This window comes from Saimiri boliviensis, chromosome 5 (genome assembly GCF_048565385.1).
Source record: "Saimiri boliviensis isolate mSaiBol1 chromosome 5, mSaiBol1.pri, whole genome shotgun sequence".
Taxonomy (NCBI): Eukaryota; Metazoa; Chordata; class Mammalia; order Primates; family Cebidae; genus Saimiri; species Saimiri boliviensis.
The window spans coordinates 137,249,516-137,276,518 of record NC_133453.1 but is presented as its reverse complement, the minus strand read 5'-3'; the positions used below and the strand labels follow the sequence as shown (position 1 = coordinate 137,276,518).

General features: G+C 55.3%; 1 protein-coding gene and 1 long non-coding RNA gene across 5 annotated transcripts in view; one reads left to right on the top strand and one right to left on the bottom strand.

Annotated features, from left to right (window-relative positions):
• RGMA (repulsive guidance molecule BMP co-receptor a) overlaps window positions 1–21,861 on the top strand; it is a 44,030-nt gene extending 22,169 nt beyond the window's left edge. For all 4 annotated transcript variants that reach the window (XM_010349424.3, XM_010349420.3, XM_039479993.2 and 1 more), the window contains exons 3-4: window positions 14,412–14,926; window positions 20,892–21,861. In XM_010349424.3, the coding sequence (XP_010347726.1) occupies window positions 14,412–14,926; window positions 20,892–21,605 (1,229 nt within the window). In that variant the 3' untranslated portion in view covers window positions 21,606–21,861. The remainder of the gene's footprint in view (window positions 1–14,411; window positions 14,927–20,891) is intronic.
• Window positions 1,422–20,896, bottom strand: LOC141584663 (uncharacterized). Its single transcript, XR_012517846.1, has 3 exons — window positions 20,028–20,896; window positions 13,265–19,514; window positions 1,422–12,424 (listed from the first exon to the last, which is right to left on the bottom strand). It is a non-coding gene; the product is annotated as an uncharacterized LOC141584663 (long non-coding RNA).
• Window positions 21,862–27,003: the final 5,142 nt, after the last annotated feature.

Genomic DNA, 27,003 nt, shown 5'->3' with positions numbered 1-27,003 from the left:
CCAGGAGGCAGAAGTTGCAGTGAGCTGAGATCGTGCCACTGCACTCCAGCCTGGGCAACAGAGTGAGACTCAATATAAATAATAAATAAATAAAATAAATACAGAACGAATGATTTTGTTCTGTTCCAAATTAGGCTAGAGCGAAACTCTATCTCAAAAACAAACCAAGACATAAATGCATTAGCAGATCAGCCTGCTTACCACACCACTGCTCTCCCAGTAGGACTTTGTGTGCCATAGTGAGAGCATCTTCGTTTGTCTGGGCTGCTGTAACAAAATACCGTAAGTGGGTGGCTTATACATGCAGACATTCATTGCTAAGTCTGAAGGCTGAGAAATCCAAGAGTAATAGGTGCTGGTGGATTCAATGTCTGGTTTGTCAATGGTGCCTTACAACTCTGTCCTCACAGGGCAGGAGTGCAGGCACTCAGGGGGGTCTCTTTTATAATCCCATTCTTGAAAGCTCTACCCATGTGATCTAATCACTTCCCAAATTCCTCCTCCTCCTCATACCATCCCATTGGGGTTAAGTTTGAAAATGTGAATTTGGAGGTGATGTTCAGTGGTAGGAACTAGCCAGCTAGTAACTAGTGTGTGAAGGCATCTGTAGAACAGAGCACTGGCTCCCAGGGAGAGTGCACGCATCACAGTGTAGGGAGGGCTGGCCCCTAGTCCCTGAGGCTGAATTGAGGAGAAAGGGAAGGGATCTCTGATGGTGTGATTGGAAGTCGGGAAACGTCTCTGCAAGGTTGGAGAAAATACCCGTGGTCACCCCAGCGCTCAGAGGACGGGAGCTGGGGAGAGGATCTGTGGGCACAGGTAAGGCCACTCTGAGATGGAGAAGAGGGGAGATACGAGCTGAAGGTGGGGACCAGTTTACATGTTGGGGAAGTGTAGTTCCTGCTAGAGATCTTATCTTTGGTGAAATATACAAGGCTGGACATTTCACCCATGAATGGTGAGAGCTGGACAAAGAACCCCAAGTTTAGGTTTTGGTTGAGTAGCAGTTAGGGGCCATGCTGATTTGCTGCTTGGCAAAAATTCAACCTGCCTTAAATTGAAGGCGGTATTTCTTCTAGGGTAGCCAGCTTGACCCAGTTTGAACTCCCCTGTCCAGATCTGCAAAGTGCTGGTTTTGAAGTGTGTCTCTCCATGTGGTCTAATCACCTGAGGCCGAGGGTACTTCCTCCTCCTGATCCCACCTGTTCCCTCTATCACCTTGCTGCCATTGCAACAGTGGACAGTCTTAGGACCTGCCTGCCTCCCCCTCTCCTTGCCATGGTGCCAAATGAATCACTCTGAAACTCCTGCCCAGGAGCTCATGGCTGCTCACGGCCTGCTTTGGAGCATCAGAAAGGAGGGCCTCTGACTTCCCAAGCTCATTTCCAAGGCTTCCCGCACGTCCCCAAGCCCTGGGTCACCCCTTTCCTCGCCCCGGGACTCCCCATATACTACCCCACCACACCTGTTCGCTCTAAGACATTGCTCCAGGCACTGCCCAGTTTCACCACTACAAGCTCGGTGCCATCTGCAGGGGTCCAGTGTAGACCCCCGATGCTGGGGGCACCTGTTACCTTGGGTGCTGACAACCGAGCTACCTCCTGGGCTTGGTGCTTCATGGGCCTTGCGTTTTTTTCCTCTCGTAAAGCACCAGTTCTGTTGACGAAAGCAGGAACCCCTTTCTGTTCCTGTATGCTCTTTTCTCCCCCCACCCAAGCACACCCAAATGGTCCTGGGAACCACAGGACCCTGGGGGTTTTTTTGTATGTGTTTCTGTTTGTTTTGGGTTTTGCACAATGGGCAAAGACCGCAGGATTTTTTTTTTCTTTTCTCCAGATACTCAAGTTTTTTTTCCAAAATAATTTTTTTCTGGTTATAAAAACAGTACTCATTTTTGACTCTGAAGGCTGAAAGGGATAAGTAATAAAATAAAAATAACCCAGAATCCAACCTCCCACAGACAACCATCAGTAATGAACATCCCACAAACATCTTTCAAGATGTTATACCTTTATATTCTCTCCAAAATGGAATCATTTGAAGGAGAATAAGAATCTTAAAAGCTCTTCTGTTGAATGAGTGGCCACAGCCTGTGTTCTGCCAGATGCGTTAGGTACATCCCCATGAGAGTCGTCATTCCCATTTCACTGATGAGGAAACGGAGGGTCAGAGAGGTTTTCCCAACATTGCACACACAGCTAGTTACATGGCAGAGCCAGAAGCCAGAAGTAGAACCCAGACTCCTGCCCTTTTCCTGTGCACAGATTTTGGATAAATACGGTCATTAAATTTGCTGTGTAATGCGGAGTGTGGTGGCTCACGCCTGTAATCTCAGCACTTTGGGAGGCCAAGATAGGCAGATCACTTGAGGTCAGGAGTTTAAGACCAGCCTGGCCTATGTGGTGAAACTCTGTCTCTACTAAAAATGCAAAAGAATTAGCTGGGCATTGTGTGTGCCTGTAATCCCAGCTACTCAGGAGGCAGAGGTTGCAGTGAGCCGAGATCGAGCCACTGCAGTACATCCTGGGCAAGAGAGCAAGACTCTTTCTCAAAAAAAAAAAAAAAAAACTGCCATGTCGTGTGTTGGACTCTGTGCTGTATGGTATAGAAGACTTAGGGTGGGAGACAAGAAATAGACTGGCAGTATGGTGAGGATATACATTTTTCAAGCATCTAGCATTTTTGCCTCCTCCCAAAGGCCTCTCTGCCTCTTGCTCACCATGGCTTAGCCTTCCAGAGAGGGCAATGCCATCCAGCCACAGGTCAGGAAGACAAGTTGGCAGGGTTGTCATTGTGCCAGTTTTCCCAAGTCAGATTTATGTCTGTTGGGTTTTGTTTATTGGCTCATTTCGTGCACCGTTTCACTCTGGCCAGCAGAATACCCAGACACCGATTGCAGTGATGCCTCAGCACCTAGGTCCCCACAGAAGGAAGCCCATTATTGCTCCTGTGCTAAGAAATGCCACATGAACACAGACCCACACCCGTGTGTACGCAGGCCAGGTACGAGCCGTTTGCCTGCTTTTACCTTCCCCCACATGAAAAAGGTGAAGGAGGAAGGCCTCCCTGCCGGCAGCATTTGGGGGAAAAGCCACTTCAAAGGCATCTTGACCTGCGGGCTAAGCAGAGGAGCCCAGGGTCACTAGAGGCAGCGCCAGCCCAGATTCAGGAAAAGGGGTTATGCCTCAAAGCTGGAGGACCAGAGTGCTCCCCTTAAACATCATTTGCATCTGGAAAGTTAGGTCTTTGCCTGTAAATTCTTGTGGAATTCGGAGTAGCTTATCCTCTGCCCTGAGCGAATGGTGCTGGCGTGGAATTCTGTGTCCAGTCCTTGCCGGTGGAGGGCCCCTCTTGCCTAGAGAAGCAGTCAGCCCCTCCCTGAAGCTGTTGGTGGCCTTGGGCCAGAAGGTGAACACCACACTCTCGCACCATCCCACTTGCTCATGGTCTGCCTCCACGTGGCCCCAGGAGGAACTGGAAGGTGGGAGGGCAGTTTGGAAAGCTGAGGTGTGCCCTTTCCCTTGGCAGGCGGTGTGGTTTCATGCAGCGACTTGGCATGAGTGAGGCTGGAGCAGAGCAGTCCCGGCTGGGTGTGACGCGGGGGCAGTAACTCCTGCCTGAGCTCTTGGAGTGGCTTTCGGCCACTGCCCATGCTCACGTGGCTGTGAGTTACCCCTCCACGACCCCAGCGCCCCAACTGACTCCCTACCCCCACAGTCAACTGAGGTTATCCGAGAAGCTTCCTCTTTCTCCTTCGGCCAGTTTCTAGAGAAAACCTCCTAGAAAATTTCCAGTGGATTCAAAGGGTGGGAGCCGCATTGGAGCCCCCGGGTTCCCTGAGACATTCTTGGGCTGGACTCAGGGACGAATGCCTTTTAGAAGAGGTGACACGTTCTGGTTGCTTGTAGGTTAAGCAAGGTAGGGTCTGCTGCACCTGGTAAAAAATCTGATGGCTCATCTGGCATCTGGTGCTGAACACCTGGATGTTTACACCAGGGTGATAGAGTGACATTCCCGCAGGAGTCACACAAACAGGCAGCCTCAGCATCTCAACTCAAGGAGACTCCTGAACACTGCTCTGGCCAGTTCGCCACGTGTTGGTGGTAGGTCCATCTGTGCCTGTCCCCTGTGACATCCATTGCCGAGGCACAAGGGACAGGAGAGGGTGGAGAGGGGTGGCAGCGTGAGTCTCATTGGGCGTGAGCTGGCTGGCCCCCCCCTGGCTCAGTGCCCCTTCCTCCGCCTCCTTTGAACAGGGACGTGGCATGTTGCTAAGAAGGGCATCAGCATCTGCCGTTCAGGCCAGGTGGGGACAGTGAGGAACGGGACGGGGCAGTCTGAGGCTTCAAGGCGACAGTCTCCACAGGCACTGGCAGTGATTCTCTTTTAAGCTGCTCTCCGTCCCTTCCCTCCGCCAGCCTCCGTCCTAATTGAAGCCATGGCCGCCTCAGTTACACTGCTATCTAAAATAGTGTTCTGATCATGCCCTGGCTGCTCACTGAAAGTGCGTTGGGTTTCCACACCATCCACTGGAAAAAGGCAGAAAGACAGGCTGGCGTGTTGGGGTCCAGTCAGAAAAACAAAACCCCCATGGCTGTTTCCGCAGAGGGAATTTCGCATAGGCATTGTTACGGGCATGGGAAGTCTGATAGGGCAGAGAGAGACCCCTGAGACTCACAGGCGGAGGCAGCGTCCACCCCTGCAGCCAGAGAGGCGGAAGGAAGGCAAGCTTGGAGGAGGGTCGATGCTGGGCAGTGGTGGGGCAGCAGGTGACCTGTCTCCTGCCTCCCACCTTCCCTTCTCCATCTACTGACCCCTCGTGGAGAAACTGAATAGGGAACTCCGTGATGAAAGAAATGAAGTTTGCAAAGTCCCTTCACCACAGAGCAAAGTGGTTTGAAGCTGAGCAGCATTTGTTTCCTAATGGGCACAGATGGCACTCTGGGTTTCCATGTCTGGCCCCAAACTCATGGCTACACTCAGACCCGCCAGCATGTCCCCTCCTGCCAAGCTCTGTTGTTCTGGAGGCCCCTGTTTTCGGACCTTTGCCCTGAGTCATCTGTCAGATTCAGGACCTCGTTGAAATGCTACTTCCCTGATACCCTCTCGGACTTACTCTTTTTTTTTTTTTTTTTTTTTTTTGGAGGGGGGACAGGACCTCGCTCTGTCACCCAGGCTGGAGTACAGTAGCACAATCTTGGCTCACTGCAACCTCTGCCTCCTGGGTTCCAGCATTCCTGCCTCAGCCTCCCTAGTAGCTGGGATTACAGGCACTCGCCACCACGCCTGGCTAACGTTTGTATTTTTCGTAGAGACGGAGTTTCACCATGTTGGTCAGGCTGGTCTTGAAGTCCTAACCTTGTGATCTGCCCGCCTCGGCCTCCCAAAGTCCTGGGATTTCAGGTATAAACTACCGTGCCCAGCCCGTACTTGCATTCTTACACCTTTGTTGCTGTTAAGTGTTCAGATAAAACATAACATGTTTGCTTTGTATTCTAGTTTATGTGGTTGACCCTACCTTGAGCACAGAGATTAACTGGGGTTTGTTCCAGAAACAGCATTCATCGGATGCCTGGCACATGGAAGGGTCCAGAACTTGGAGCAAGTAACTGAACTCAGGCGGTTCCCACACAGGCCACAGAGTTGGATAAAAACAGCTTTACCCTCGGGCGTGTAGTCAAAATGAGCCCTACCCCTTTAAGACAGGGCAGGTCTTTTCCTCTCTGGCTCACCCCACCCCTCCCATACGGTAACTGAAACCTGATCTAATCCCTTTGCACGCGGGTAATTTATTGGTCTGTTGAGCTTTTCTTGGTGGCAAATTGCATTGTCTTTATTCGTGGGTTCAGGCTCTGCAGAGGCTCACTGCATTCCTAGGACTCCTTTCTCAGAGTCGAGCCATCACATCCCCTAGTGCACGGCAAAATCAGTCTTATTGGGTGTCTTTGTTATGCAAACAGGGCGGTAATAATCAGGCTATTATTCTGGAAGATTGGGCTTGATTAACAGTTCAAAGGAGGTCTCTGAAAGCAGCTAGTGCCTCATTGGTGCATAAATATTTTCTTCCTGCCTGCCTTGGTGCAGTTGGTGCTCTGAGCACCCTGCCCCGTCTTTCCGACTCTCAGAGCTGCTAGATTGCTGTTGAAAGGAGAAGAACGAAGTCAGATGTGCTGAGTAGCTGTGATTTTTTTTTTTTTCTTTCTCTCTACCTTGTCTCAGTCCATGAGGAAGGCAGTGTGGAGCCCACCTCCCCAAAAGAGTGAAATGTCACCTACACATGTTTGTGTGGGATGTGGGACAATTACATCCCCCTGGCACAGGCCCGGGGTCCTTGGTGGGAGTTTTAAATGGCATCAAATCTCTGATAGGGGGCCAGGCATGGTGGCTTATGCCTGTAATCCCAGCACTCCGGGAGGCTGAGGTGGGTGGATTGCCTGCACTCAGGAGTTCAAGACCACCCTGGGCAACATGGAAACCCCTTCTCTACTAACATATAAAAATTCGCTGGGTATGGTGGTACATGCCTGTAATCCCACCTACTTGGGAGGCTGAGGCAGGAGAATTGCTTGAACCTAGGAGGTGGAGGTTGCAGTGAGCTGAGATCGCACCACTGCAACAGAGCCTGGGCAACAGAGCGACTCTGTCTCAAAAAATAAATAAATCTCCTGATAGGCTTTGGGTATGGAGTGTGGACACCAGGATGAAAATGGGGGTCCCCAACCCTCAGAGATTCACATGCAGGTGGGGGAGAAGGCCACTCAATAGCCACCTCCTAGAGGAAGTTGAGCAGTGTAAGGGCAGATGGGTGACACACAGTCCAGTGAGCACCAGACAGAGGAGCAGCTGGAGGAGCTATAAGGGGGTGCCGAGAGCTGAGGGGCCATCCTCCATCCACAAGGCCACTCCTGCCTTTTCTCTGTGACTCTAGACAAGGGCCAGGGAAAGTCCCTGGGACACCGAGGTGGGAGATTTCCTGCTGCGTAAACTGGGGACCTCCGACATCCCCAGGCTCCCAGGTTCTAAAATTCCATGGTGTGCCTTGAAAAGTGACCATTGTGTTTGGTCACAAAGTGATTGTTAGGGTCTTTGATAAATTTGATTGCACAGAGAAGCCATGAGCTCTGGCCTGGATTGCTCAAGTCAGGAGCACATGGGTCAGATGGTCGCCGGGGTCCCAACATGAGCACCCAGGGCCCACTTCATCCCCATCAGGCTTGGGAGCCACTTCATCCTCTAGGCATTGCCTGGGCATCACCTCTTGAGCCTAGTCCCTCACCCCATGGGGCTCTGGGACAAGTTAGGGGTTTTCTGTTGTTGAATCTGGACAAGGCCAGACCACTGTCTTTGCAGGCTTCGGGGTTCTCCCGTTTGCCCCACAATAGTGAATCCTGAAAGTCAAGGCCTCAAGAGTCCTGGCTCAGAACAAACCATGCAATGCATGGTTATACGCTTGTAAGAGATAGAAAGCTGTCTGCATCTCTGAGACTGAGCCCTAGGTTGCAAGGGTTAACAAGGGCCCGCCGTGGAGCGGGTGGGGTTGCTTTTGCCCAAGGCACACTCAGTGGCTGGGGTAGAAATGGAAGCTCAGGTAACGTCTTAGGTTTTTCAGTCCCTGATTCTGTGCGTATTGGCTGCCCTGGATCCATCAGAAAGCGGCTGTAGAGCTAGAAGGGGCCCCTTTCTGGCCTGCAGCACCTGGCTGGTATGCTTAGCTCACACCCTGTGGAACTGCTGGCTATTTATTCACCATGGCTTGCTCTGAAAAGCAGGTTTCCTCTTCCGCTTGCAGGAGTTGCTGTCAGATCTCTGTTTCAACTCTCAAACTTTCCTCTCCTTCTTTCCTTGGACATTCGCATCAGAAAAGTCTAAGGTTTATTGCCTGGAATTGGGGCCTCACTTTTTGTGAAGATACCGCACATAACCATCAGTCCCTCAGAGATCTCTTCAGCAGGTAACGCCACGGCTGCTGCTTTTGATGCCAGGCCAGGTTACATTCAGGTCCCTGACCTCTGGTGGGGTGCTGCGGTTGGTGATTTAGTGCAGTGAAGGCAGGGTGATCCGATGGCCATGGAGGTCAGAGCCCCTCACTCCCGTCACCACCTGTGGGGACTGCCCAGCCCTGGCATCAGGCCCCTCGAATGGGAAATGAGGCCCCACACGCATAATTTCTGGGACCCGTGGTTCCCAGAGAGCTGCTGTTCCACATGGAGAGATGGCCGAGGGGAACCAGGCACCCTTTCTTCTGGTCCCAGCTGGTCACTGTCAGTGGCCTTTCCAAGTCATTCCCCTGCCAGGAGCTTTGGAAGAGAGGCAGGAAGATCTGTAGAGGTGGATCCAAGTTCCCTGAGACTTTGAGGCACCTGGAAACCCCAGAAGTCACGATGGGTCCGTTGGCAGCAGCCCCTGCCCCTGGTGGGCACCACACAGGCCTTGTGCAGGGAGGGTGGGAGTTGATGAGGCAGGTGGTTGCTACCCTGAGACCAGATGGGTCCGTGGCTACATGGGAGACCCACATAGTGCTTTTGGGCCTTCAGGGAGCGGAGTCAGTCTCAGCTGGTGTCCTGAGAGAGGGACTTGCGGCAAAGGCATTTTGAAAAGCATAGAAACAGCTCCAAGCCCTGCCCATCTCAACCCCAGCCCTTCCACTTGTATGACCCAGGCTGACTCCAGCCTGAAGCCTCCATGTTTGCATTGGCAAAATGAAGATAAAAATTCCTGCCCTTGCCAGGTGCAGTGACTCACACCTGTAATCCCAGTACTTCGGGAGGCTGAGGCAGGTGGATCACAAGGTCAGTAGTTCGAGACCAGCCTGGCAAATATGGTGAAACCCCGTCTCTACTAAAAATACATTTAAAAAATTAGCCGGGCATGGTGGCACACACCTGTAATCCCAGCTACTCAGGAGGCTGAGATAGGAGAGTTGGTTGAACCTGGAAGGTAGAGGTTGCAGTGAGCCGAGGTTGTACCACTGCACCCAGCCTGGGCAACAGAGCGAGACTCCATCTCAAAAAAAAAAAAAAAAAAAAAAAAAAAATTCCTGCCCTCTAATCAGGGCAGTAGCGAGAAACCAGCAGGAAAGCGATGTGTCACCTGCACAGGCCCCGGTGAGCACAGGGGATTGTCGTGATCATGTTTTGTTTTTTGAGGGGAGGCCCAGCTCTTGTACCTGCCCCATCTCCCTGTGCAGTCCTGGGCGCACAGCCTCTTCCCCAGGGAGCCCCCCGAAGGCAGAACTCTTGTCTGTATTCATCTCTGGGGCCCACGGCATTACGCATTGCCTGGTGTGGTGTGTGGAAATCTCAAGAGTGCAGCTTGGGGCCTGGGGCTGTGGATTGTGTCTTGCCCCCTTCAGGGTACCTGGAGGGGAGGGTGCTGTTTAATGCCTGCAGGCCTTGGTTTCCCTGTCTGTTGAATGAGGATAACACATCACTCCTGGGTCTGTTTTCAGAGCTGAAGGAGACACGTAAATAAATGTCCTAGCATGTAGTAAATGCTCAATACACATTAGCTGCTAGCAAAGCTCAGCCTCTCCCATAAATTGTGATTAAGCAGAACAAAGTTGACACAGAACTAGCTGTCACAGAGCTTGCTTCCCGAGTCTCCAGGCTTGGTGCGCACCAGAGCCTGCAGTCCCCTTAACACCCCTGTGGTGAGGCGCCCACGCGTCGCTAGAGCTCAGAAAAGTCAAATCGCCCCACAGTCACACAGCCCTGGACTGGCGGAGCCGGAGCTGATCTCCGCATTCTGCCCACCACAGTAAGGCCCACTGCTGCTATGAGACCCTCCCACGGGCACTGCCCCATGAGAACCTCTGTAACCTGTCACCCAACACTGAACTCTCCCCAGTTCTCTCTGGGTGCGGAAATTGCAAGTATCCTTATTTTTCTTTTTCATACAGAATCCGGGGTCATTAACAAGGACAAAGGCACACTTGTTGAAATTGTGCTTCAGGACCCAGAGTTTCTGACGAGGGCTTTGGGGGTACAGGGGTCTCCCAGCAGAGGTATGAGAGCTCAGTGTGCCACCCCCCCGCCGCCACACCCACTGATCTCTCCCTCTGAAGAGCCAAGGGGACCATCCCAGGCCTGGGCAATCCCTGGCAAAAACAGGTTCTTGTCAGGAAATGGGAAGAAGGGATCGGTGAGGTTGAGTCAATCTGGCCAAACAAATGTCTCCACTGATACTGGCAGCTTCTCCAGAGGGGACTTGCGAGGTGCAGGACATAGAAGAGGGAGGCAGCCAGGTTTCCCTCCGTGACAGTCTCTCTGGCTCGGCCACCATAACAGAATACCCCAGTCTAGGAGGTTTAAACAGCAGAAGTTTGTTCTGAGTTCTGGAGGTGGGAGGTCCCAGACCTGCCAGCATGGTCCGGTTCTGAAGGGAGGGTCCGCCTCCTGCCTCTCAGACTGTGGAGGAGGGAGAGGGGCAAGGAGGCAGGGGAGAAGGAGAGTGCTTGGCGTTCTCCAGGTGTCTTTATTTTATTTTATTTATTTATTTTTGAGGAGTCATCTCCCTCTGTTGCCCAGGTTGGAGTGCAGTGGTGTGATCTTGGCTCATTACAACCTCTACCTCTCAGGTTCAAGCAATTCTCCTGCCTCAGCCTCCTGAGAAGCTGGGATTACAAGCATGCGCCATCATGCCTGGCTAATTTTTTTTGTTATTTTAGTAGGGACGGGGTTTCATCCCTGGTCAGGCTGGTCTTGAACTCCTTGTGATCTTCCCACCTTGGCCTCCCAAAGTGATGGGATTACAGGCATGAGCCACCGCACCTGGCCCAAGTGTCTCTATTTGAAGGGCACAAATAAAGACATGGCGGCGGGGGGTGGGGGGGCTCATCTAACCTTATTACCTCCCAATTGGCATCCCATAAAAGGTTAGGACTTCAGCCTACACGTCTAGGGGGACAAAGTTACGTCCATAGTACCCTTCCTGGGGATGAGTGAAGCCCCCGGGTGCCCATGGAAAGTGTGGCCCCCTTGACAGTCATGAGTCATGACCGTGGACTAAATCCTGGGCACTCAGTGGATAGAAGGAGCTGCCCAGAGTTGGGGGACCTGGATCCAGGCGGGATTCACTGCACCCTGAGAGTGAGTGCCAGCAGGACATACCCAAGGAAGAGGGGAGGAGGAGCGATGCCACGCCTGGCTGGAACTCCCCCCAGTACCCTTCCCATCCCCCCCAGCCCGTGACTTTTAACCTCTGACCTCCCAAAACTGTGAGCGCTGACCCCACTGTGGCCTTTGTGGGGGACCTGGTCTATTGGATGCCCCTGGGGCTTCAGGCCTGCCATGTCCATCTCCTCATATCCTAAGCAACCCTTTAAGGTGGACATGGTCTCTACTTGACCGTTGAGGAAACTGAGGCTGAGTCACATTCCCACAGCTACTAATAGGGGAACAAGTGGGACTTTGAACCAGACACCTTCCCCCAGGGCCTGTGCTGGCCCTCAGCCTACCCAGAGCTGGGGCTGGTGGAACTTGGAGTAGTGGAGGAGACAGAGACCCTGGCTCCTAGGTGCAAGGGCTCCAGAGAGTGACCTCTGCCACCGTCTGTGAGTGTCAGGCAGACAGCCCCGCCTGCTGGGTGAGGGGTGGTCTTGGCTCTGGGAGGATGCTCCCATGTGGAAGGGAGAAGTGCCAGGGCCTTGTCTCAGGTGCTTCTCGGCTCTGCGTCAAGGCTGAGGCCACATCCCTGCTGTTTGCTCCAGCGGGCTGCCTGCCTCTCCCACCACTTGCCTGCAGCCCCCTTCTCTGAACCTTCGCCAGCAGCTCCCTCCGCATCCTGGGGAGATGTCCCCTTCACACACTCCTGCCTGGCCAGGCTCCATCAGGCTCTCACTTGGCCCCTTGTGATTGCTGAAAAGAAAGTGAACCAACTCTGAAGACTCACTACTCAAAATGGGCTGGGGACCGGCAGCGTCGGCCTCTCCTGGGAACGTGGTAAAATGCAGAACCCCAGGCCCCCTGCAGCCTGCCGAGCCGGGTCCCAGACCACCCAGTACAGCCTCATCTGGGGCTACCAGATCCCAGGCCCCGGAGCATGTGAGGGACCCTGTCCCGGAGAAGCTGGGTGGGCTTTCTGTCGGGAACTCCCCACATCCCTGAGTTCCGTAACTGGGCGCTGCCCTGAGAACAGTTTTGAAGGCTGCGGAGGTCGCAGCTCCGATCACCAAACCGGTCTCGGAGCCTGCGGAGCTGTCCATTTGGAGGGTAGAGCCGCACCTGGCACCAGCTCACAGGCCGCCTGGCTGGGGGGAGCACAGTGTCTTCGGAGGGGACTTCCAGGACAGGCTGGCGCCCAGCGTGGTGGAGGGAGTCAGGAAAGCACTCATGAGGTTGCGTGGTGTGCGGCCGCCGTCGGCACAAGCTCGCAGGTCCCGTGGTCTGGATTCGTGTCCTGCTCCGGTCCCTTCCTCAAAGTGAGACTTGGAGGAAGGGTGAGAATTCAGCCCAGCAGAGCCTAGCCTTCCCCTGAGAGCTGGGGATGGCCGTCCACCGGGAAGACACAGAGACGAGGCCTGTACCGCCTGCAGCACCGGGCCTGGGACAGGGCCAGCCAGCTGGGACGTCATGGTCCCGAGGTTCTCCTAGGTTCCTTTCGAGTTCGGTTCTGGCAGAGAGCCAGAGCCCAGCACAGCCCCTGCTTGTGTTGCAGTGGGGCCTGCTGTAAAGGGACAGGCAGTGTCCTTTCTCTACCTTAGTCACAGTGAGGACTGGAGGTGAACCAGAGCCTGAGTGTTGCCACCAATTAACAGGAGACCTGGACCAGGCACAGTGGCTCATGCCGGTAATCCCACGCTTTGGGAGGCTGAGGCGGGCGGATCACAAGGTCAGGAGATCAAGACCATCCTGGCCAATGTGATGAAACCCCATCTCTACTAAAAATAGAAAAGAATTAGCTGGGCGTGGTGGCACATGCCTGTAATCCCAGCTACTCGGGAGTCTGAGGCAGGAGGATCTCTTTAATCAGGAAGTCAGAGGTTGCAATGAGCTGAGATTGTGACAACACAGTGAGGCACTACTTAAAAAAAAAAAAAAAAAAAAGCAGGAGGCCTGTGTCCCTTCCAGATGATTTTCTCCAATGCCCACATCTGCATGATTCTGAGGAGGCAGAATGGCAGGTCAGCACACCCAGCTCTTGGAATCAATGGGGCTGCTGGGACAAGCATTGTGTGCAGGCTGTGGTACCAGTCAGTTCCTGTACACTGGGTCCCTCCAGATGCCTGTTCTATGTAGCGTCCCTCCCCATACACGCCCCCACTCACCTCCTGTAGTGTCTTCATCTCTTCACTCACAGATCACGCTGACATTTCAAAGCCTACAGGTGGGTTAGGCCCTCGTACAGGTTAGGGTGACGCGAAGTCAGCAGGGCAAGAGAATCTTGTCGCTGCCTTGGGAGGGAGACTTGTCCTCAGAAGCACACCTGTATGGGAAGAAGACTACACGGAGGGAGGTGGTCTCACCAGTGCCCCCACATGTCTGCCATAGCATGCCTTTATCTTGGTGGATTAATCTGTTCTCACACTGCTGATAGACATACCTAAGACTAGGTAATTTATAAAGGAAAGAGTTTTAATGGAGTCACAGTTCCACAGGGCTGGTGCGGCCTACCGATTGTGGCAGAAGGCAAAGGGGAAGGGAAGGCACGTCGTACATGGTGGCAGGCAAGAAGGTGTGCAGGGGAACTCCCACTCACAAAACCATTAGGTCTCCTGAGACTGACTCACTACCATGAGAACACTGTGGGGGAAATAGCCTCCTGACTCCGTTCTCTCCACCTCTCCCCACCCTTGATGAGTGGGAGTTATTGCAATTCAAGGTGAGATCTGGGTGGGGACACAGCCAAACCATATCAATGACCTCTACCTCACCTAACCCTTTAAGTCAGCATACTTCTTCAGTAAATAATAAAGCCAGTGGAAAATCTGTAGCTCTTCCATCTTTTTTTTATTATTGGAGATGGAGTCTCTGTCTGTCTCCCACTCTGGAGTGTAGTGGCACCATCTCAGCTCACTGCAACCTCCACCTTCCTGTTGCTTTAGCCAGAATTCTCGGGGCTGGTCATGGAAGTGTGTGTAGATATCAAAGGTTCCAGGGTGGCCTGTCAGCTCCCAGAGTCTGGCTGCCCCTAAACAGTGACCACTCCCTAGCAGGCTGGCACTGTGGGAGGGGCCCCGCTGGCCCCTTCAGCCTGCCAGTGTGCATGCCTGGCCAGGTGGGGTCACTATGGTCTGGGTAGAAGGACCCCTTTCTTACCATCTACAGGAAATTGTTCACCCTCTGTGTGTGGCATGGGTGGCTCCGCCCTAGATGAGGCGACCTCCTGTGATGGGTGTCTGCCCCACCCCACAGAGGCTAGCAGAGGCTGGGGTTGCCAGGCTGCATCCTGACGGTGCGTCCCTTTCTCCTCAGCCGCCTCCCCGTGCAAGATCCTGAAGTGCAACTCTGAGTTCTGGAGCGCCACATCGGGCAGCCACGCCCCAGCCACGGACGACACCCCCGAGTTCTGTGCAGCCCTGCGCACCTACGCCCTGTGCACGCGGCGGACGGCCCGTACCTGCCGGGGTGACCTGGCCTACCACTCAGCCGTCCATGGCATAGAGGACCTCATGAGCCAGCACAACTGCTCCAGGGATGGCCCCACCTCGCAGCCACGCCTGCGCACGCTCCCGCCGGCCGGAGACAGCCAGGAGCGCTCGGACAGCCCTGAGATCTGCCATTACGAGAAAAGCTTTCACAAGCACGCGGCTGCCCCCAACTACACGCACTGCGGCCTCTTCGGGGACCCGCACCTCAGGACTTTCACAGACCACTTCCAGACCTGCAAGGTGCAGGGCGCCTGGCCACTCATCGACAATAATTATCTGAACGTGCAGGTCACCAACACGCCTGTGCTGCCTGGCTCAGCCGCCACTGCCACCAGCAAGGTAAGGGGGAGGGGTGACTGTGGGGGCGCAGTCCTGCCCTTTGTCTCTGCCCTGCGTGGACACTTGGCCGAGACGGCCTCGGGTACCTGGGAATGGGGAAAGTAGAGCAGAGTGGGGCACAGGAGCATCCTAAGGGCTGGAGGTCTCAGCCTCCTCCCTCCTTCCCCGGCCTAGCCGGGCTTGGCTGGCATAGCTTCATTTCACAGATGGGGAGCCAGGCGCTCTAGGAGGCAAAGTAACCTTCACCCGCACAAGTGCACAGTCAGTTGGGATGTGTGCTAGGATCTGACCCCAGCCCAGGTGACTCCAGAACCTGGCATGTTCTCAGCCGCCCCATGAGACTGAGGGCTGCTGGTTTTCCAACCCGAGGAGGCCTCAGCATGTGGGCAGCAGGACTCAGATCCTGATTTGGAGCCACAGCCAGAGGCAGCCACACACACAGCCACGGGCCCATGCAAATGGACACTCCTGTCCACCCCAGCCTCTCCCTCCCCTACCCACTTTTGGAGAGGCTGTCCTGTGACTTCATATTCCGACTTAGCGAGAGGGCAAGGCCTCGAGGCCAGGAAGGAAGCTGGTGGCTCCCAGTTCAGGCGATAGGGACACGTCTGCCCTCCCCAGTGCCTGGCCCTCCACTGCCCCCCCCCCCCCGGGGTTTCCAGCAGTGGATCTGTTTTCCTAGGAAGAGCCAGTTGGAAGGCTGCGTGACAGGCAGTGCCAGATTCGCCACAAGGGCGTTTCTGTTCCTTCCCAGTCCTCCACACCCAGAGGACAGCGAGGTGATCTGGCCGCCAGGGAAATGCTCCATCCTTACCACTTCCCTCTGCTCCGGGGCCCTTGCCTGCCTCCAGGGGGTCTCTTTCTGGGCGAGAAATGAGCAGGCCCTTGGCCCCAGGCTGTGACGCCTAATGGACGAGACCTGCAGCCAGTCCCCTCCCCAGTGTGCCCTCCCGGCCCTCTGCAGACTCTGGCCTGCACCAAGCACCCAGCCCCTGCCCTGGCCTTTGCACCTCCCCACCACCCGCCCTCCTGAGAGCCAAGAGAAACGGACACTGGGAGCCTGAGGCTGTAGCTTTTAAATCTGGGCACCAGCCGCCTTCGGAGGGGACCTGGCCTCCCTGTCCCATCCTGTAGGCTCCCAAGGGCGGGTGGGACACACAGGGAGGTCTGAGGATGTGAGAGGGATATGGACCCCCAGTGGCTTGCTCCGCCAGACCTCAGCAAATGTGACAACCGAGCCAAGCCACACACCGGAGTGGATGTGTGGTTTGGGCGCAGGGAGGCTGCTGCCCTCATTATGGGTGGAGGTGGTGTGACAGGGTAGAGCAGGAGCCTGCAGGCTGGGGCGGTGCGCCTGGGCTCAGGACACCCTCCTTAGCTGTCAGCAGAGGCACAGTGGGACCTTGAGTGTGGCGATGCTATCCCCAACCCAAATGGCACTGGACCGCTCATTCGTTCCTTCTTAAATTTCATTCATTCACTTGATCCACATTTTTCAAATGCATCATGCCCAGGGACCGACTGGCACGTGCTATGGGGAAACTAACCAGCAGGGAAAGGAAGGGGAAGGTGCAAGACGAGAGTTCCTGTCCTCTCCTGAGTCTGTTTCTTGTAAAACGGGTGGTAGCAGCGCAGCTGGAAAGAGGGCAATGGAGCAGTGGGCTGGATGCTAATCCTGGCTCGATTCTGGGCACTCTGGACAGCAGAACTGCCCGAGCAGCAAAGGCAGAACATCCCTTCCCGTCCCAGCATGGAGGTTTCCAGAAAGTATGAAGCCAAGCTTTACCAACCCAGCCCATTTCTGCTGCAACCGAGGGCCACCTTTGATCGCAGCAGGCTGCTTTCTGCTGGAGGCCAAAGTAGTGTGTTCCCCCGGTGAGAACATGGGTGGCTGCCTGCACTGTCTTTCAGGCCTCCATTACTCGGGTGTGTCTGTTCACTCACTGAGGCAACAGCCACCAGAGGCTGCATCTGTGCCAGCCTCTGAGCTAGGTATGGCCCTCCCTCCCAGGTGTGTGACAAACAGAGACCAGCAAAGGGGAGCTGGTGAGGGGGGCTGGGGCAGCAGGTTGCTGAAGGCCATTGGGAGCCTCGGCTCTGTCCAGAGAACAGGGGAGGCTGTACCCCACGCTCCCCCTATAGCAAAGATGGGGGGAACAGAGGAGTCGGTGTCCAAAGCAGGCAGTGTGGGAGAACAGCCTGGTGTCCACAGGGAGCAGGGGAAGGCAAGGGACTGTCATCTTCTAGATCATGAGACCTCTGGGTTTTGTGGCCACCTCAACCACCAGCAACAGAGACCTCTGCGCATGCTGGAACCCACTCCCCTTTCCCAACTCAGCCAGCCAGACTCCACCACCCCTGCCACCCACCTGCCCTTGAAGGCCTCTCCTTGGGCTTCCCACAGTGTCCAGCCTCTGCCTGGCCTGACCCTGCAGCCATGAGATTGGCCTCCTTGTGCAGAAGCTTCCTGTGGCGCTGTGCGTGCATGAAGCTGGCCCCAGACCCTTGGGCATCACTTGTTTCTCATGATACAGGCAGTTTCAGCCAGACAATCCCTCCATTCTTGTGGATGATCAAATCTAGTGTTTTCCACCTAGACGTTTTAGCCAGTTTCTTACCCCTATGGGACGGCCTTCTGTGCCCAGCCCCCTGCTCCATCTCCCCAGCTGTGCCGCTAGCACCCATTTTACAGCCAAACAGGCTCAGGAGAGGACAGAACTCGAGTCCTGGGCCTTCCCCTTCCTTTCCCCACCACCCTCGCCAGTCCTTCCCTTAGCAAGATTCAGGTGCTCAGCCTGTGACCCCTTGGAGCACGGGGATCCTCTCCCTTGTGTCCCCCCAGCCCCTTGTACTGGGCTTGGCATGGAAGTGGGGCTCCATAAATAGGAGCTGCTGCAGCCAGGGCTCTGCCTCGTGCCCGGCGCAGTGGAAAGGGCCAGGGCCCCTGCAGAAGGAGCGGCTGCCCGCCCGCGGCTGTGTTGGCAGCAAGCCGCCGGCTTTCGACAGGCCCCCTTCATGCTGTTACTTGTGGTTGAGTCCCTGGCACCAGTGCCAAGAAGAGTCAGGCAGCCTGTCAGCCTTCCAGAAGGCTGTCTCTGCGAGAGATGTCGGTTAGAGCGAAACCAGCCTTTCCTGTTCCAGGGAGACTGATGGCACTTGGAAAGCAGGACCCCCGCCCCCCACCTCCAGTGTCTGTGTGGCCCTGCACACCAGGCAGGGACACCAGAGTCCCCCATCCTCCCCCCATGGCAGGACCACCCACGGCCCAGACCACCCTGGCTGGCCCACCTCCGGCCCCCCAGGCGCCTCCACACTGAGGTGGGCCAGCCAGTGGGTGGAAAGAAGGAAGAAGTAGGAGCTTGAACTGTCTGGAGTTGCCATTTCCAGAGGTCAGGAGTGGTAGAGTCGCAGCAATTGCATCAGGTTCAAGGCTTAGGGCTCCCTGCTGGATGGAGAGGCTGCAGCCACCTTTGGCATCCTAGGGCAAACTGAGAGTGTGCTGTGTCCTGGGGCCAGGCTTCGACCCCTCCTGGGAGGGGATGAGGAAATCAAGTGCGGTGCTCAGGCAGCTGTGCGCCTGGAGCCTCCCGGTGCTGGCCTCCATCCTCCCGCAGAGCCCTGGCGCTGCGCGTCTCCGTCAGGCACAGAACGCACAGTGCCTTGTGCAGACCATAAACGGGCTCACGACAAGACTGCCCTTTCTTTTAAAGTCCTCCAGCGACCTCCACCTTGGTCAGCTCCTCCCAGCCTTGCCTTTCTGACCAACAGCATGAAAGGACAGGATTTTCCTTCTTCAGAAGGCTTGGCCTAGGGTCTCACTTTTCTTTTGGGGGTTCCATGCCCCTCAGGCTACCAGCACTCCCCCCATCACCCCAAAGCTTTATGGCAATATGGGGGATACACCAAGCCACAGCAGCACAGCTGGGGCCGCCTCCGGGGGCTCTCAGTACCCCATGGGCTTGCACTACCTGGAAGGTTCTGTGCCTCTCCTTCCAGGCCTCCTCTTAGCCTCTGCTCCTGAGGCTGTGGCCCTAGGTCAGACCGGATGGCCCCCGGGACCTGTCTGCAACCCTCCTGGCAGAGCGGAGGTGCTTCTGTGGTTTGCCTGCCTTTCCTTCCTCATCAGAGCAGCTGCTTATTCCTTGTTGGGTTCCAGCACCTTGGGCTGTGCCCTCATCACACATCTGCTGTGAGGCCAGAAAGCCCTTGGCCCTTGCCAGCACTGCCCTCTACTCGGAAAGCCAGCCCAGCAGTCCTCACGCCCCCACCCCGTGTCCAGAGAATGGCTGTCCGTGGCGGCAGCAGCTGCCCCGTGTTTGGAGCCCTTGAGACTGGGTGCAGGTGGGCTCCTTTGAGCCCCATCAGCCAGCCCACTGGCCAGACCCTCTCTTGCGGGAAGGGTTTGGGGCTGGTTGCCAGGCTGAGAAGAGGGCAGTGCATCAGATGAAGGTCCCAAAAGGCCTGGGTGCCACCTTGCTCCCCTTCACCCTACCTCTCTTCCTGGCTTCAGGCTGGGAGTCCAGGTTCCAGCTCTCCTTGGTCCGGGGGAACAAGGCACCCAGAGCTTTCATGGCAAAACAGCGGACACCTGGGAAAGGAGAGGAAGTGGTGGGTGGCGGGGGTTGTTTTTCTATTTCCAACCCAGATAGCCTACTTAGTTCAGGTTAGGGAGGACAGAGCTGCCACCCAGGACAGCAGGGGAAATATACCCACCCAGGCCCCCAGTCCTCCTCCTCCTCCTCCCACCCTAGGGGCTTGTGGCCAAAAGAGCCCAGAGTCAGGAACCCCAGAATTATTCCCAACTCTGCCTCTTGCTGGCTGTGTGACCTTAGGCAAGTCATTAGCCTGCTTCGAGCCTGCCTTTTCTCATCTAGAAAATTAGGAGTAATGTCACTGAACTTGACGCTGTCACACAAAACTAGAAGCAATGAATGCAGTGCCTGGGACACTGTGTGCAGCCTTTGCACCTGTGTCTGGCTCTCCGGAGAAGAAGGGTGCTCCAGCCTGGGCCTGGGCTGCACAATTAAACTGGTACCTCCTCCATGTCCTGGTTTGGGGACCCCTTTCAGCAGCCTTGGGACCATGGCCTCTGCCTGCTTACATGATTTTGCCCTGTTCGTTATTAGAGCATCAGTTTCCTCCATTCCCACTGCTGTAACGTTCAGGCATTTGCTTGGGTCCTTTGGCAGGCACTGTGCTCCAGTACCACTGTCCTTATCCACGGTGGTGCTTGCACACCAGTTCCTGTCTCACTGTAGCAAATGAGCAGAAACTGAGCAGTTGAAACCAACAGAAAGGTATAATATGGAAGCCAGAAATTGAGAATGTGTCTCCCAGAGAAAAAAATCAAGGCAGAGCAGGGCTGATCCTTCTGGAGGCTCCATGGGAGAAAGCATTCACTGCCATTTGCAGCTTTGGAGGGTTGCCAGCATCCCTGGGTTTGTGGTCACATCACCTCCTCTGTCTTAGTAAAATCTCCCTCTGCCAAATCTCCCTCTGCCTTTTTCTTATAAAGACATTTGTGATTCTGTTTAGGGCGCATCCAGGTGGTCTTCATCTCAGTGCCCTTTACCCAGTCAGAGCTACAGAGTCCCTTTTGCCATCTAAGGGAGCATGCCCAGGTTACAGAGATTAGGGCGTATTCTCCTTAGGCACCATTCTGCAGCCTAGCACACTGGGCTACTGACCTTTTAATTATCCATGCTTTTATTCTTATGGTTCACTTCCCCATACAGTAAGAGAGCTGGTTTTCTACCTAGGGTAGCAGCCTATCATTTTTTTAAGTCACTTGTTAAAGTAAGAAGGCCAAGTTGGTTTAAAGAGTGAGGTGCACAGGTGAACCAAGGCATCTGTCCCACCCAGGAAAAGAGTATCTGGGGCACCCCTGGGGGATCCTCCATGCCCTCCTAACTGTGGAGCTGGGCCTCATCCCATGTGCCTCACCCACTCTCCTCTTCCCTGGCAGCTCACCATCATCTTCAAGAACTTCCAGGAGTGCGTGGACCAGAAGGTGTACCAGGCTGAGATGGACGAGCTCCCGGGCGCCTTCGTGGATGGCTCTAAGAATGGTGGGGACAAGCACGGGGCCAACAGCCTGAAGATCACAGAGAAGGTGTCGGGCCAGCATGTGGAGATCCAGGCCAAGTACATCGGCACCACCATCGTGGTCCGCCAGGTGGGCCGATACCTGACCTTTGCCGTGCGCATGCCGGAGGAGGTGGTCAACGCCGTGGAGGACTGGGACAGCCAGGGCCTTTACCTCTGCCTGCGGGGCTGCCCCCTCAACCAGCAGATTGACTTCCAGGCCTTCCATGCCAACACTGAGGGCTCCGGCGCCCGCAGGCCCGCAGCCGCCAGCCCTGCACCAACGGCCCCCGACACCTTCCCCTATGAGACGGCCGTGGCCAAGTGCAAGGAGAAGCTGCCGGTGGAGGACCTGTACTACCAGGCCTGCGTCTTCGACCTCCTCACCACAGGCGACGTGAACTTCACGCTGGCTGCCTACTATGCCTTGGAGGACGTCAAGATGCTCCACTCCAACAAAGACAGACTGCACCTATACGAGAGGACTCAGGACCTGCCGGGCAGGGCGGCGGCGGCGGCGGGACTCCCCCCAGCCCCCCTGCTGCTCCTGGGTGCCCTCGTCCTGCGCCTGGCCCTGCTCCCTGTGTTCTGCTAGACGCGTAGATGTGGAGGGAGGCGTGGGCCCTGTCCCCTCGGCGTCTGCATCTGTGGGCTGGGACTGGGGACTGCCAGCAGGATACAGATCCATCCTCTGGCCTGGCCCCCCGTGGCTCTGCCTGCTGGCCAAGGCTCAGGCCCCTCCCCCTCTAGTGCACGTGACAAGGTTGTGGTGACTGGTGCCGTGATGTTTGTGATAGTAGGACTGCCTGAAAGGGGGAGCAGCTCCCCTCGCCCCACCCCCGCAGTGTGAATGTGCAAAACAGCCCCTCAGGCTGAAGGCCCCACCCCCACCAGAGACACTGGGCACCGTCAGTCAGCTCCTTCCCCTCGCAATGCACTGAACCAGGCCCGGCCGGCTGCTGCTCGCCGCTCCATGGGGCCTACTGTGCCCGCCACGCGCACACACACTTTCACAACAGAGCACACTCATACCCCCTAGGCCAGTGGGGACACCCAGGCCTAGCCACTCTCAGAGGCCACCTTGGGGCTTGGCCGGAGCCAGGGAACCCCCAGGGCACTGCTCAGCATCTTAGCAGACTGAGCCTTTCAGCCTGGAGGTAATGCCCACCAGATGCCGTCTCACTGTGGTCTGGGGGCAGCCACCATGCTTCCCCAGCTGCAGTGGGTAGCAGCTGCAGGTCCTGGTTTTCAGGCACCTGCCTGGCTCTGGCCCAGGCCCCCACCCCCTCGACCCTGTGGCTTAGGAAGTTGAAGTGCTTGGTTCTAGATGTCTAAACAGAAGAGAGCCGTTTCTCTCCCTCCCTCAGATGCGAGGGAGCCTGGGCCACAGGGTGCAGCAGGAGAACCCGTGGATGGGGTCAGCCGGCCTGCTCCCATCCTCTGCCGCCTCCTCGCCACCGCAGGAGCCCCCACCCAGCCCACCCACATCTGGAGTCTGGGGAGAGGAGCAGGGTCTCACATTTCTCAGCCCTGAGCATCCCTTGGAGGGTCTCCAACCTCTAATCTCTTCCCTTAAGCCCATTTGCCACCCTGCCAGGAGAGACAAGACCCTGGCTCCCGCCTCATTTCAGCCCAGGCTGCCCATCAAGGAGCCCAGAACAGTCCCCCCGAGCCCACAGCACAAAGTCAGGCTTTCCTCTAAAAGGTGCAGCCCCGCCCCTCCCCATGCATCCGCGGCAGCCCCTCTGCTGTTCCCCAGGGACCTCTCATACACTGGCCAGGACGCTGCAGAGCGTGTCTTCCCCCTCCCTCCAAGAGGTCCTGCTCCCTCTGCCAGAACCATGTGGGCAGCAGGGAGGGTGCCCTGGGCCCAGCCTCTCCCTCTCCCCACTGGTTTTTGATGGTCCCTATGTTGGAAGTAAAAAGTGAAGCACTTTATTTTGGTTGTGTTTGCTCACGTTCTGCTTGCAAGTGGGGACCCCTCACTGTGTCCACGTGTCTGTGACCTGTGTGGAGCGTCACCCCGTGTACATACTGTAAATTATTTATTAATGGCTAAATGCAAGTAAAGTTTGGTGGTTTTGTTACTTTCTTTTAGATGTGGAGTTTGTTTTTTGAAAAGACTTGGGCTCCCTTGGGGGGCGGAGGACGGACTTTGGCGGTGGGGTTCCCCCGCAGGTGTGTGCGTGCATGAGTGTGGGAGTAGTGTGCAGGCGTGCAGAAGATGCAGCAGTTCACTCATCGTACGTCGCTTCTGTGAAATTACCTTGTTGCCCACGATGAGCTGTCTTTGGAGCTTGGCAGGTGCAGGTCCTCTCGTTCTAGTGACAGTGGAACAGTCACAGACAGGTGGCCACATGGTAGGGAACATAACCGTGCCCTGTGGGATGAGATGGGCGGGCTGGCCTGAGATCCGGATGACTCCACCTCAGCCACCGCCGTCAGCCTAGAGCCCCAGACGTTGGACTGCCTGCCACCCTCCCTGCCCGTACCCATACCCATCCTCCCACACAGCCCAGGCACAGCAGTGGTGCCGCAGAGGGGGCTGCTTTCCATGTCATTGTGGGACCAGGCTGACTGCCAGCTGTGATCACAGTTCATCTGTAAAAACTACCCCGTGGGTCAGGAATACATTCAGGCCCATTCTGCCGATGAGACAGACTCCGTGAGACAAACTGACTAGCTGAGTGCTCCTCAGCAACAAAAGGGCCCACAGGTGCACTTAGGTTAGTATTGCCACGAAGGCCCTTCTCTTCACACTAAATGCTGTGAAGCAAAATAGCAGCAGAGTTAAGCCAGCATGCATCCTACATCCTGGCTTCTCCCCCTTCCCACAGAGCAACCATTCGCAAGTCACTTCAGCCGAGCCTGCAGCCTGCCTTCTGTTCTCCGGAAGATGCGGGGAGGGGTACCTGTCCCATAGAGTTGTTTGGAGAGAGAGTAGTTCATACCTGCAGATTGCTTAGGAGAGGGCGGGGCACGCAGGGCTTGTCTGGTGGTGGGGAGGGAGGGGTAGTATTATCCCGAAGCAAGAGAAGTCGGTAGGGGGAGAAGGAAGGGGCCACACAGACCCTGGACCCTTGGGAGAGGTGAACCAACAGCTTAGCAAGGAGAGGAGGCCCAAGAGTGAGCATGAACACTAATCCCAGACTGAGCGGGAAGGCTGATGAAAAAGGAGAATTTTTTTTTTTTTTTTTTTTTTTTTTTTTTTTTTTTTTTGAGATGGAGTTTTGCTCTTACGGTCCAGGCTGAAGTGCAGTGGCGTGACCTCGGCTCACCACAACCTCCACCTCCCAAGTCCAAGCGATTCTCCTGCCTCAGCCTCCCAAGCAGCTGGGATTACAGGCATGCGCCACCACGTCCGGCCTTTTTTTTTTTTTTTTTTTTTTTGTAGAGATGGGGTTTCTCCATGTTAGTCAGGCTGGTCTCGAACTCCCAACCTCAGGTGATCCACCCGCCTTGGCCTTTCAAAGTTCTGGGATCACAAGCGTGAGCCACCGCGCCTGGCTGAAGAACTCTGTAAAGCCCTATTCCTGCAGGGCTCCCAGAGAGAACACGGGAGTTGGGTTTGGGAGGAAGGAACCAGACTGGAAAAGACGAAACATAACCAGCCTCTTCCCTCGTAGCCAGGGCTGTCACTAGAGGCCTCGTTCCCTCAAGCCAGTGGGACAGAGTGACTCAGGGAGGCAGCAGGAGGAGTGGAACCACTGGGGCTCAGCTGGCATGGAGAACAGTTACTGAGAAGCCAGGGCACACAGAAAAAAAGGAAAAAAAAAGTCTCCTCCAATAGATGAAAATGCTGAATGGCACTAGCCAGAAAATATTCTTGGTTTGGAATTTGTTTCAGACCCCTAAATGTAACCGGCTGGAATTCCTTCCCCAATGCCATGCTACTTACTGGATGCCCTCATGAACATGGAAATTTCATCATGAATATGGAACACAGCATCTTGAGCTAAAAGATTCCCAAGAAGCAGCTTGTTCTCACAGGGCAGGCTAGGTTTGGAGCCTCTGGAAGGTCCTGGCTGCCAACTCCGTGGATGCCTGCAGCCGGGAGGTAAATGCATTAGCACGCGAAGGTGGGCACCTCTCCCATCCTTCCCATCTCACTGATGTGTGGCCCAGAACTCCTGCTTGTTTAGCTAACCAGAATGTGCAAGGATAGAAGACAAGGATAGAGAAACAGCCTTTAAAATGAACGAATGGAGTCACTTCTAATGAAGGGGGCAGACTGTGGGATGAAAATCCTTACCAGAACACTTGGGCAGAGACCCGTCAGAGGCAGGCAGGAGGGGAGTCATCAGAGCCGTGCCCACAAGTGGCATGGAGCAGGAGTGGCACTTGGGCTCAGGCTGCATGCAAACTTGGCATCCAAACTGGCTCAGCCTGTCGCAGGCTGGGTGGTCTTGGGATTTTTTGAGCCTTAGGTTCCTTATTTGTAAAAATGGATTTGAGAGTACCCACCTCCCAAGGTGGAAATCCAGTGGGCTAATGCTCATCAATGGCCTCACACGTGGCCCTGGCACCACACAGGGAGGCTGCCGGACGTGGCCGACTCCTCTCTGCAATTGTGTTTATTGATCTATTTCAGGCGTCCCCAGACTTTTTACACAGGGGGCCAGTTCACTGTCCCTCAGACCGTTGGAGGGCCACCACATACTGTGCTCCTCTCACTGACCACCAATGAAAGAGGTGCCCCTTCCTGAAGTGCGGGGTGGGGGGCGGATAAATGGCCTCAGGGGGCCGCATGCGGCCCCGCAGGCCGTAGTCTGGGGACGCCTGATCTATTTGATAACTCTACTGGGTGCATACCCAGCCTTGTGGGAGGGGAGGGGGATTGCATCTGTCACCCAGGCAGACTGCTATGCATTCTTGTTGGGAAGATAAGGCCATAAATGAGTTACAAAATCGTGGTGACAAGCTCCACAGAGAAAAGGGAAGCGGGGCAGAGGTTCCAAGAGACACAGCGGCAGGAGGATGAGGAGGGGAATTCTCCAGCTGTGGCCTCACCTGGGACCCCTGGTCTGTCCACTCGCTACTAAAATTAAAAAGTCTCCATTCAATGAAAATGCTAAATGGCACCAGCCAGAAGAGATGGGATCTTGCTATTTTGCCCAGGCTGACCTTGAACTCCTGGGATCTTTGGTGGGGCTACGGGGGCCTCTGACTAGCTCACCTGCATGAATTTCAGGAGGAAGCCACAAAGAGATGGGGAGAACATTCTGTGCAGAGAAAACAGTGCAACGGCCTAAAGCAGCCGTAGCAAACGGGGAGGTTTTTGTTTTTGTTTTGAAATGGAGTCTCGCTCTGTCTCCAGGCTGGAGTGCAGTGGCACCATCTCGGCTCACTGTAACCTCCGCCTCCCAGGTTAAAGCAATTCTCTGCCTCAGTCTCCCAAGTAGCTGGGATTACAGGCATGCACCACCACACCCAGCTAATTTTTGCATTTTTAGTAGACAGGGTTTCACCATCTTGGCCAAGCTGGACTTGAACTTCTGACCTTATGTGATCCACTCACTGTGTCCTCCCAGGCATAAGCCACCGTGCCCGGCCTACGAAGGGGGAGTTTAAGGGCTGGTGGGAAGCCACTGTCACTGGACAGTATCGAGTAGACAGATCTGGGTCCCCGGTGAGGCCACAGAACAGCTAGCTGGGGCAAGGCAGGCCGTTCCAGCTCCAGGAAGACTTGGCATTAAATTCCAGTTGCCAGAGAGGAAGCCATTCACGGGCTATGAGTATAGGAATAATGTGTTCAACTTGAGTCTTTTTATTTTTATTTTTTGGAGACGGGGCCTCACTCTATCACCCAGGCTAGAGAGCAGTGGCACAATCACACTTACTGCAGCCTCCACTTCCCGGGCTCGAGCGGTCCTCTCACTTCAGCCACTCGAGTAGCTGAGACTGCAGGTGGCTGCCATCATGCCCAGGTAATTTTTTAAATTTTTTGAAGGAATAGGGTCTTGCTATTTTGCCCAGGCTGATCTTGAACTCCT